Genomic DNA, 12,318 nt, shown 5'->3' with positions numbered 1-12,318 from the left:
TCTAAGCTGGAAAAATAAGTCAGAAACATTCAGGAATCAAACACTAAATAAACTAAGTGCAGAACGTGGTGTTCTTCCTCTTTCACATATTTTTGAGGCTATTCTTTTAAGATACTCTATCAGAAACAAAATCTTTCCACAATGTTTTGATACCAATTTTTTTATGCCAATTTAAGAACACCCATAAATAATTAATACTTAGTATACTACAACTGGATGTTGCACCAGTACTCTCAGTGAGCAAAAGCACATCTAGAACCAAGTGAGAAAGACAGCTTACCTCTTTATAGGAGATCCACTCATACGGCTGGTTTGGTTTTCTAACACCTAAACATGGTCCATTATCTAAAAACAATAATAAAAATTTACACAAAATGCAACCCCTGCCTTCTCTGTCTTGACACTACACTAATACACGTTTACCACCAGCATTAAGCTGATAGCCTGCAAGTTCTTTGCAGAAATACAGGGTATTTTTGGAGGTCAAAAGCAAGCAAGGACAGAAGCCAGGGAAGGATACATCTTTAAATTCAACTTACTGGATACATGCAGCCCCCTTTGGAAGATATCATAGACTGTTCTCACATCATCATAGTAACAAGTTATCAACTCATCACTGTTAAGGAGAGAGGACCTTCGAGCATTCTCTTCACCCTACGAAAACCAATGAGGAAGGTTAGACACTCCACCACGGATGAACAGGAAATTCTGAAGGAAACAAACTCCTCATCCAGTTTAAAAAAAAATTATGAGCCCTGGTAAATCCTCCTTGAAAGAACTTCACCACCAGAAAGAGAGCTACAAGGTTTCCCCGGACATAATAATTGAAAGATATGTCAGATTTCTCCCTACATTACTACAAATGTGTCAGGGAAAAAAAATTATCTTCAGCTACATATGATAATAGAACAAGTTTAAGCATCACAGAATGCCTTTTGGCACTGCTTACTCTTGACAGGATTTTTCTTCAGGGATATTTTACTCCAGTCCCTCCAATCTCAATTGAAGCATTCTAGATACTTTAACATTGAGACCCTAATCAGCTTTTCCAATTACTATTATAAGTCATCCATGCTCCAGCTGAGCTTTCAAAACCTAAATGATTTTAGGCATGATCAGCATGACTTCAAACCAAGTGGTCTCATAAGTAAAATACTTTGTATCAGATAAAAGTTGAGTCCAGAAAAAGTTGTTTCCTGACCTAACTACAGGCATTTAAGATAATACCACCATTTTTTCAGCAGATAAGCACTTGCATATACTGCCAATTGTAAACTAAAGAACTGAATTTTTTAATGTAATCCATTTTACAGTGGTAGATTAAATAACCTCATTTTATACCAATTGAAGTTGCACAAATTGCAGTGATGCAAGTACTATTTAGGCCCACTCAGACAACAGACAAGTGGATTCTTAACAGGGAGTATAGCTGGTTTAACAGTTTACTTGAAACATTACTAAAAATCCTCTTTATTAGTGGTTATTGTGAAAGAGACAGGAGTTGACTAAGAGGTCTTGGACTGCCTAAATATATGCTTGTGTTCTGATACCACAGATGTCAAAAGCCTAGCCATGTGAAATCACTGACACTTCCTAGGCTAGAGATTTAATCTTTTTTTTTTTTGCTTTTAAAGTATCCTACAAGATCAGAGAACATTATATATGAAATAGAAAAACATAGGTTCATCTGCAGGGACATAGGCTTGCATATCATACTACACACATACCTGGAAAGGAGCTAGCATAGTAGCAGTGCACTAGAGATCAAAAAACATTTTAAAAACAAAAACAAGTCTAACTTGTTTTAGAAAAAGCCACGTGTAATGCAGTTATTGCCACTCCTTTGACTGTAAGGTAGAAACACACACACTGAACATGGCCCAGAACAAATTAATGACTGGCTTACCTCTAAACACTTACACATTAGAAATTCAAGAGCACACTTGCCCTCACAGCAGAGTCTACTGTATAGGAAATGAAGTGATCACTTAAGCAGTCCTGCATTTTCTTTCCAGAGATGTGTTTATCTTATTTAATTTGTTTAACAGACCATGGATAACCAAAGCCAGCTTTTATGTTGCCCAGTTTCACCACTTCTAGAATTAGTCAGAAGAAGATTGTGCCACAAAGTTCATAATCACAGTCTCACTATAGAGGTCACCACATCTCTAGTGTAATGTATTGGCACCACACTCGAGGCACTACGATTCACATAACAGGCAAAATACCACACCCTAAGCCATTCCTCAGCAACAGAGGAATTTGTTTTCATTTAATCATATAATAACTGAACATCCAGTTTTCACTGAAGAATACAGTTTCTTGTGAGGCAACCATTAGGAGTTCAATGATATTCTTCAGTAGATAAAGGTGTACTTCACTTCAGAAGATCATTCAAAATGCACTTCATGCTGCCAGCTCGAAACCATTTATTAAGCAGTATTATAGTACTGATCTAGCTTTGGCTTAGAGGTCCTTATCCAGAATATTTGTGCAACCATTAGGCAAGGATTGGTCTGCAGCAAGCTTTACTAAGAAGCACCTCTGCTCAAGCACAGGTCCTTAAATAAAAAAAGGGAACAAAACAGCAGATATCCAGGCCTTGGGGCTGGAATGTTTTGCTGATCTCATACATGCTATTTGAATGAGAACTAACAGACACACCTAGAACAGAAGTAATTGCTCAAAAAGGTTCTAAATTTTAAAGTGTTCTTAAGGAGCCAATAAAGAAGTCTTCCCTAATGCAAAGAACAGCTCTGGGTTACTTGTTAAGGCAGCATTTCAGGTTGTAACAAGAAGTTGACCCATTATGCATTAAGCTGCACATGTTGAAAGTTATACCTTGGCATGAGCTTGAAGCCTGTTTACTTCAGATGCACCTGTTTAAGAAAGATATGTCTCTGCCATAGAATAAGCAAGTATTGACAGTCACACAGTTAGGAAAGTCCTTTTAAAACATAGGCTTGCTTCTTGTTGATACAGATCACTCAGGGTGAGCACTACTGCCAAAAGATACCATTGTGTCAACCATGCCCCAGAGCAAGAGGCCTACTTCCCATTTTCCTGAGGGAAAGTATACTAGTAAGTGATGCTTAGGTCACAAACACTAAGGCCTCACTGTTAACATTATTATTATAGCACTGAAATTCTTAATATAGTGCACAATTTGGCCTGAGTCTCAGCAACAGTATGATAGTAGTTACTTATAATTACTCTTCATTAATCTTGCCTTCCCTTCTACAGATTCCAGTGGATCCTAAGAAACTTTTGCTTATCTCTGAAGAGATTCTCCTGGAAAAAAAATAAAGTTGGAAGCTTTGAAAGCACGTCAGTGAGGTGGAATTGTAGCTAGTCCTCCAAGGACTGCACTCCATGTATTTTAATGGATGTTAGTCTAGAAGAAAGCAGATACTTCCAGTAACTCAGTACCCATATTCAACTCAGCACACAACCCCTGTGCTGGCTCAGCATCAATTAGAATAGGTTACTGGATGCTGACCTACTAAATCAAAGCTTTTCAGAGGCTGGAAGTGACCTGGAACAGCAATAAGATGTTTTCTCTCCACTAAGAAGGAAAGTAGCTTTATCAGAACATGTAGAAGCACTATACCAGTCACTGACTTCACTTAACTTCATCAGAGACCAGGAAAATAACATACATAAGAATTAAAAAAGTATATTTATAATTAAAAAAATCATAACCAGTGATGAACAAGTAGATTTGATAAAAAATGAAGAGGAATAGCATTCTGCCCCATGTTTTGAAGCATACAGCTGACTCCACAGATGTTTCAGCATGTTTTCTGATTAAGCAACACAGTATTAAAGCATATTTTTAAAGCAGTGTTTTGCATTTTTTTTCCTGTGGAAAATAGAGTGCATGAAGTTAAATTCTAAGCAAACAGTGTGAAAGTGAATCCTAAGCACTGTATTACATTCAGCATTTCCAACAGGTACCTAAAGTCACATCAAAATACATTCTCATCTGATTAGTTTGGTATAATGTACAACAATGTATCGTAAAGGATACCTGAACTGTCAAACTAAACAAGACAGACTTCGGTTACATACTTTGCCAACATATTAAAGTTTGAGCTCTTTATACCCCCAAACATGCTAACACCTTCAGCTATATTCCAGTTAGTGCTCATGGGTCTTTTTATCGATGCATTTTCTGAAGGGACAATGGAAAGTAATACTTCTCTATTAGCACAACACAGACTGTGAATTAATTATTTAGTGAGGTCACACAGTAAAGAGCAATAATTTTTATCATAGAATTTAGCAACACTGAGCAATTTAGCTCGAAGAGGTAAAGGTAGTGAGCCACACCTGCTATCTAGCCTCAAGCATAAACATTTGTCACGTTTTATGGCCTGTTTAGAGCCACTATTCCACAATCTTCCAATCTCAGTCTGCTACCAATATACCTTACTACTGCGTAGTGAGGCTTTCCACAGCTGGAGAGCTTTCACTGCCAGTTTACTGCAGCCACTAAAACAAACTGTTCCATGAGACTGTTGCCTACATCTAAATGGCTGCTATCCAGAATAGGAAGAGTCACCAGAACTGAGTTCTAGCCTCTGGATCCTTATATACACATGCTCCTTAAAGAGATTTTTTGGAGCTATCTTGTCAGACGGTGTTTGTCTCCCCTTTGTGCAATTCTAACAGCAGACCATTACTTGCTATGTTTTCAGTAAAGTTAATGCACAGCTTTTGTTACTAAGCATTATAACAAATGGGGAAAAAAACTAAGAAAAACAGCTACAACACGATCTTCTGAATACAGGGGCCAGCTAATACTTCATTCTTAAGTTCCAGTACTACAGAGAAAGAAATGTCTGATTTAGGGCTATGACAGGAGTCTGATTTGCTAAAGCTCATAAAAGCTTACACAGCATAAAATTCAAACATTCCTTTACATCTGTTTACAGTCATAGCTACTCTTAAGCTTAAAAAGAAGTCATGTAAACTGCCTTTGACACAGAATCTGTTGTAATGGGACACCCTGATTGCAAGCATTAGAAAATCCACAGCCAGTGGATCTGATGAATGCAAGAAATGCAAACGACCTGTCAACCTTATATAGAATTTTAAGGTAAGCATCTCCCTTGAAGATCTCAACCATCCAATGTTATCGCCATCCTTCGAAAAAGAAAAAACCACACAGGGAAATTGATACAGCTGCTGCTCATAAAACTAACCATGTAATCAATTGTCTACATTTGCTTCTAAGCAACAGTCAGACTGCTTCAATATCCGATTTCGAAATTAAACACCTCCTAACTGCAATACTGTGCCTCTGAAACCAGAAGACAAAACTAAGCTAACGTATCTAGAGACCATTACACGATTGCTTTAATTTCAACTTACTCTATGGCTGAGATGCCTGCCTTGGCAGGACTCATCTTTCCACAGATCATTTCAGGACAGTTAGTACCCTCTTGATGCTTGTAACCTAATATGAAGTCTAATCTGTCAGCTATTATAAGTTAGACATTGTAATAGAGAATTAGTCCAGTAAGTATACCCCAGCATACGTACCCTGACCCAACATCTAACTTAGATCATAACCTAAACACACAGTTGAGAACAACACTATGTCAGTTTTAACATTCACAAGTTTCTTCTACATCAGGTGACACTTACCTCTACTTCCACAGACTGCATTGTTAAGTCACACGGTGGTTTCAGTGCTTTTGGTCTTGTTGCATACCAGTAGGTTGTGAGGGCTGCAAAAGCACCAAAACCCACCAGAGTGTTAGTTGGAAGGGTGCGCACATACTGCCTGACATCCACAAGTTCAGGAATCCGGATATGCCTAAACAAGTCGTGTGCTTGCATCATAGCTCAGTGCAGTTGTCCCAGTGCTGGAACCTGTTGACAGGAGAAAGGTTACACAGATTTGAAGCTGTTTTGATGCAGTACTGCAGCAGAGCAATGTATGCTTTGTCCTGCTAGCTTCTCACTATCAAAATGACTATCTGCCATGAAGCAGACAATACCTTAAGAATTCTGAAGTGGAATTACATAAACAAGTGATTTTTCTGAAACAAAAATTAAGTGAGACTGACAAGAGGCAATTTCTGAGTTTTAAGATCACTTAAAAGACACCACATGTTAGCAAACCATTTGCCTTTTTCTTGAAGGATAGCACTTCACAAACAGTAAATATTTACTGGTAGAGCAGCTATACTACAAAGCTGCTTTAAGACTAAGTGTCAAACAGGGCTCCAGGGAAGGCTGCTAGCTTTCCTGCACCAACCAACAGAGAGCACCCTAACCCTGCAGGAGCAGCACAGCAAGATCCTCCACCTCTCAAGTCCTGTCAAATAACCTTTCCTTCTCCCCTCAGTCACACACCAACAGCTTTGCTGAAGAGTTCATGGAAGGCATCTCCCTATGACCACACTGTGCTGGCCAGCTTCCCATTTCTCTCAGTGTCACACCAGCAGTTTATCATTGGCCACAAGGCAGAACAAAGCAGCATGCAAGGAGCAGCAGCATCAACAAGCACAGGAAGCACGTTTTGCTCGTCACGTCCATACAGAGAGCTGAGGAGAGGCAACTCCCAGCCTATGCCTGACATGGATATTCCACAGTGAGAACCAGCCACGGAAAAAAGCACTGCTGCCAGCTCAGCTGGTGCCCTCCTCCACAGCCAAGGTCCCCAGGGACGTCTGTCACATGCCACAGTCATCAGCTCCTGCCCACTAGGTTAGAGGTGAGCAGCAGGCAGACAACCCTCACCAATGGCAGCCGTCATCTGCAGCACTGGGAGCCCTGTATTCAACCTGCTTCTTCAAGAAGAGATGCTTTTGTTTTGTTCATTTTGGCTGAGCCACATCAGACAGCAAAGCAAAAAGCCTGAAGAACATATGTTTGAATAGCTCAGGAATGATGTGAAACAATATACTGATGGAGGGCTAGGGTGCAGGAGGCCAGAATTAAATGCATATTACTTTCTCTAAGTAACTGTACCAGGTCAAGGTTTCCCATTTCTATAGAAAAAAAATCTCAAGTTTATAATCTATTGTTGAAATCTTTATTGCTGTCATCAGCTATTCAACTAGGCAACAGAAGAGTCCAGTCCATAAAGGCTAACCAGTATTTGGACTCAGACTTGTTACAAACAGCAAGAAAAGCCATAAAACAGTTCAAAGGGCTCACAGTTCTGCAACATTAGCAGGACAGTCTGAAACCAGGTCATGGATAGGAGCACTGTTAGGATGGGATCGATGCCATTTCTGGGCAGGTCCCAGACCCCAAAGCTCCCATGCCAGCAGGCACTGCTCTCCTCTGTTCCTCAATGTTGTGTCTCTGACTGCATTACTGAGGCACACCGCATAAGGTCACTACAGAAGTTACCTTTCTGTTACCTGCAATGTGACACAAAGCCTTTGGGTATAGCCCACTGTAACACAGCAAGCCATAGTAATAGAAGGCAGCAAAGAACCAAGTATATTACAAAGCCTCTCCATCTTCCCTTAGCATAGAAAAAAATAATCAATTACTGACTCAATAATTAAGATTACTGCACCACAGCTTTTTATGCATGAGATCACACTCATTTGCATCACAAGCATGGAAACTCTCTGAAGTATGAAATACACAGATAAACATTAAGAATGAAGACTTTCCAACATGGAAGGCTTAACCTACAAGCTTAATATTTAATATCCTATTAGACACCATGCTATCAAACCAGAGAAAGGACACTACAGCGGAAGGACTATGAGCAAGCTTTGCTCTTTCCTTCTCAAGCCTCATTATAAACACCTTTGACTTAAAAACAGATACTTTGCTCCCCTGGTGCATTAGTCATAATGCGTCCTGCATACAATACTGTATAATTCAGGAATGCAGCATAGTTTGAGAATTATCCTTTCCAAAGGCTGCTGCGTCATTTTAGCTATCAAGAATAGAAGTGAATACCTTCACTTGATTCACATAGAAGTCCCACTGCAGCTAAGAAGCTGGCATGATTTAGGACTAGGTAAAGAAAAAGCATTACCACTTCCAATTTCCTTGACCAGTTGTTTGTAGAGCGATTTACAATGTAAAACATTCTTCAGCAGCTATACAAGAATTACAGTTACATAGTGTATTGCTTATGTAATAGTTTCTTTCAAGATAAACATCTCCTGCCTTATCAGCACTAGAAGACAAGATAGCAACGTTTTCAGCCAGACTAAGCAATTCCTAGCTTTGACACTACCTGCTGGGTCATACTAACTCTTGATTTCTATATTTAAGGCAAAGTCAGATGCAAGAGGAAGAATACGCTACAAACATGCAACTGAACATGCCCCTCAAAAAAGATAAGGCTTTGATACCCTTGTGTGATCTATCCCAGTAATTACCAAGCTCACATCCCAGTCCCATCAGACATCTGATGTCTTCCCCATGACCAGAGGTAACAGTTTAAAGCCATTATATCTAAGATACAAATGTATTTTCAGTGGAGCTATGACCTGGCCTCCAATCCTTTCTGAAAAGGAAGGCTGCAGCTATGTTTGAATATTCAAGACAAGCAAAAGAGGCTAGCAGCACTTGACACAATCCACTCTGTTACTCCTACCCTCCAGCACCAATTTACAAGACACCCTTCCAATTACACAGCCCACCATGCTGGGTGCTCCTAATTGCTACCTGTGGATCTCCACATCTCTGGACATCAAGCTTTCCCTCCACATTTCACCTCAACCATTACAAGACTAATAGAACAAACAGTAAGCTATTAACTTCAGCTGCATATTCAGCACGGATAATCCAGTTGGAAAAAAGCACTTTGAACTTCTTGGCAGTAGGATACCCAACATGAAGGCAGAGTTATATGTACAAGGCCAACAAGATGTATCAACAAGCAGCAATAACAGTATTCTGTTCAGTAGGGTCTGGACTACAGATAGTGGACTGTGAAACCAGGCCCCGATGGAAAACAGTCCACAGTGCCTGACTGCATGTCACAGCTGAAAGCATGACAAAGGAAGTCAAGATGAGAAGTACCAGCCTGTGATCCTCAATTGCTACACACAGCATAAGATTTGGAATAGAAGCAGCAACATCTGAGCAGCTCATAAGTACTTCTTCCTCAGCGCAACCAGTAGAGTTTGGCAGGTTTGGTTTTAGTTAGGAGACAATAATGAAAGTGGTTTTAATAATAGGGCAGATTAACAGTGTCAGAGGTAATCACCTGTTCTGTACACAACAGCAGTTCCCCAAACACAGCCCTGAGAGTATCCCTCCAAACTGATCCTACAATTCAGCTGGAGTTCTGCACAGCTCAGACAAAGCAAGCTCTCTGTGCATATGCATAGCCCATAGCACCCAAGGCCCATTCTTTACAGAGGAGCCAGTATCTCAAGGCAACATCCCAAGTTGGCAGCTCGCGGCGTTCTTTGCTGCTCCTACTCACGGCACACAATGGGCTATTTACAGAGGGCAGCAGCCTGCCTATTGTCCATCCATAGCCAGACATCGTTCGAGTGCAACGGAAGAACAGGAGAGCAGCCATCAGCTTCTTTAGTGAAAAGAAAACAACCTCGAGAGCCAATGGCCTCCTCCCCTCTACCCTAACACTGAGAGCACACCAGCACTGGGGTGGCCTGTTACAAAGGCAAGCTTGCTTCACAGTAGAGGAGCAGCCACACTATTTTTATAGCCCTCTTACAGAGGGAAAGGAAGCTTAATCACAGAATCATCCGGGTTGAAAAGGACCTGAGAGATCATCTAGTTTCAACCTCCCTGCTACAGGCACAGTCACCAGCCACTAGACCAGTCTGCCCACAGCTACATCCAGCCTTGCTTTGAATGCCTCCAGGAATGGGACATCCACAACCTCTCCAGGCAACCTGTTCCAGTGTGTCATCACCCTCTGAGTGAAAAAACTCCCCCAATATACAGCCTACATCTTCCCCCACCTTCATTTAAAATCATTCCTCCTTGTCCTATCACTATCAACCCATGTAAACACTTGTTCCCTCTCCTGTTTGTTTATACGCTCTCTTAAAGTACTTGGAGGCCACTGAGAGGTCTCCCTGGAGCCTTTTCTTCTCCAAGAGAAACAAGCCCAGTTCCTTCAACTTTTCCTCATAGGAGAGGCACTCCAGTAACCAGTGGTTTCTTACTGTTATCAGTATGGTCCTAAGATACTTTCAGTGTGAAATGCTGAAATAGGTGCTCAGCCTCCCATACATCTTTGAGTCATCCTCAAAGCTACTGAGTATTAGCTTGTTTTTCTTACTGCTACAGGTTAGAGGAACAAGCTTACTGCTACATAGAGGAACAAGCATAGAATCATGTTCTAGCTTCTTTACAGAGTACAAGAGCATGAAACAAATAGCTTTGGCTACTGACAAAAGAAATCCACTTGTCTGAATAGATGCATCATCCCAATCTCATGGTGCAATTTGTAATCATCTTAAATTTGATTTGTCTCAACTGGCTCCAGATGCATGCTCCTACAGTCTTCTATGCTGGCCATGGATTCATCTGGTAGCACAGGCACAAGGAGATGGTCTAGCAAGAAGGCTTTTTATAGGTTGCTACAGATGACAGCTCTCACTAGATCAGCTTTTGTCTTGAAGACCAGATAGCTATTAGTTCCTAGAAGAAAGCAAGGACAGCCGTAATATTACACCTTAAGCATGCAACTCTAAATACTGCCTGCAAGTGTTCCCAGGATTCTCTCCCCACCCTGCAGTCAAGGCAGTACCTCGGCTGAGGTCTTACAGCAACCCGTGGCAGAGCCCAGCTGTAACCAGCAGGGAAACCACAAGCACCCTCAAGACACACAAAGAAACATAGGTAATTAAGACCTGAAGGGAAGTTCTCAGTTTATGTCTCCTTTAACATAAAAGGACAGTAAGAGGCCTCCTGAGGTGCTGTAACTCATGTTACATGTAACTCCATCCTTAACTACAAAGGACTTTGACACACAAAAATATTAAGATGCATGAAGGTTCTGTCCCCCACCAAGTGAAGCTGCATCCCCATGCTCAGGCACGTGGCTACAATCCCCTTGCTACCAAACAGAACAATACCTGGATTCCCGCACTTTAGTGCTGTCCAACAAGTAACCTGAGAGCACAGCAGTGAGGTCACTAAAGTTCAAGTGCAGAAGCCAAGTGGATTTCCATCAGGTGGTTGTGTCTTTGTGCAGTTGGCATCCTTCAGCAGCACTCTGTAACACTATATATCAAGGAAATCAGTACTTTACTAACACTTGAGACAGTGACCAACTTAAGTGTTTCCTTTGATCTGCACCTACACACCCAGAACAGGTCACTGAGCAGTCTTCCCTTTTTCTCAACCTCACTGACAAGATACTTGCAAATATATTCTGAAGCCTAAATTACTTCCCCCATTAGATGTCCATCCTTACAGCTCAAGCTGGCAAGTGTATGACAGCACTCTTGTGTTCATTTATCTCAATCCAAACAGTTCAGACAACAGTCACTCCGCAGAGGCAATTGCTCCCAACTGGCAGTCTTCTGGGGGCATTAATAGCTCAATTGCACCAAATTACCCCTGCTACTCATCCCGGGAGTGTGACCATTCAGAAAGCCCCATGTGCACATAAAGTGCTCACGTGAGACTGTACAGGGAAGGTTTTTATTCACACTTCTGTCACCTGACATCCATAGCAAAGGGCAACCTGGTTCAGGCACACTTAAGCCATGGTGTATCATACCAGCTAATGTTTACATTCAAAGGAAGTTTAAAAATAAACAGAACCGGTAACACTGAGGCCAGGCAGAACAGTAAGAACTTACTAGAAGCGTTGGTTCAGAATGACCTCTCAATGCTAGCACCACAAGAGAGCTATGACAAGCCAAGCAGCTCCTTGATAGAAGGCAGTAAGGTGTTACTCTCTCCAAATCAGTCCTGCTTTTGCAGAAAAAAATCCCTCCTTGCTCATCTACTAATGCAGCCCAAGTGCAGAGTACAAGCTGTAAAAACAAGGCACATGCAGCATCAAGCTAAAAAGCTAAAGAGTTCTGGCTTTAAGAACAGCAAGTCATTCAAAAAGCCAGAAGTCCTTTTCTGCAGCTTCTTGCCATGGGGCTGCCTGCATTTTTGCTAGAAGCTTTGAGAAAGTTCAGCAACAACAACAAGCAGCATGTTTCCTGCAGATCTCTTTAAAGCCATACACACTGTTCTCAGTCAGTGCTGGACACAATATCAGTACTACTACAAATCAAACAAATTAATATTTTGACATATTTTCAAATCCATACATGAGTAATTCCTAACTCAAAAGGCACCAATGGAGAGCAGCAGCCTTTATGTTCTCATGTATTCTTCTTTCAG

At 41.1% G+C, this 12,318-nt stretch overlaps 1 protein-coding gene across 3 annotated transcripts in view; it reads right to left on the bottom strand.

The window, feature by feature from the left end:
• Nucleotides 1–12,318, bottom strand: part of ACSL1 (acyl-CoA synthetase long chain family member 1) — a 67,131-nt gene that overhangs the window by 19,886 nt on the left and 34,927 nt on the right. For all 3 annotated transcript variants that reach the window (XM_065736541.1, XM_065736543.1, XM_065736540.1), the window contains 3 exons: nucleotides 5,653–5,880; nucleotides 540–654; nucleotides 281–345 (listed from right to left, as the gene is read on the bottom strand). In XM_065736541.1, coding sequence (XP_065592613.1) covers nucleotides 281–345; nucleotides 540–654; nucleotides 5,653–5,850 — 378 coding nt within the window. In that variant the 5' untranslated portion in view covers nucleotides 5,851–5,880. The remainder of the gene's footprint in view (nucleotides 1–280; nucleotides 346–539; nucleotides 655–5,652; nucleotides 5,881–12,318) is intronic.

Source organism: Cyrtonyx montezumae, unplaced genomic scaffold (genome assembly GCF_038088225.1).
Source record: "Cyrtonyx montezumae isolate F1298 unplaced genomic scaffold, pur_monq_1.0 scaffold_2, whole genome shotgun sequence".
In the NCBI taxonomy this organism is placed as follows: Eukaryota; Metazoa; Chordata; class Aves; order Galliformes; family Odontophoridae; genus Cyrtonyx; species Cyrtonyx montezumae.
Note: the sequence above shows the minus strand (reverse complement) of the source record. Positions and strands in the feature narration are given on the sequence as shown.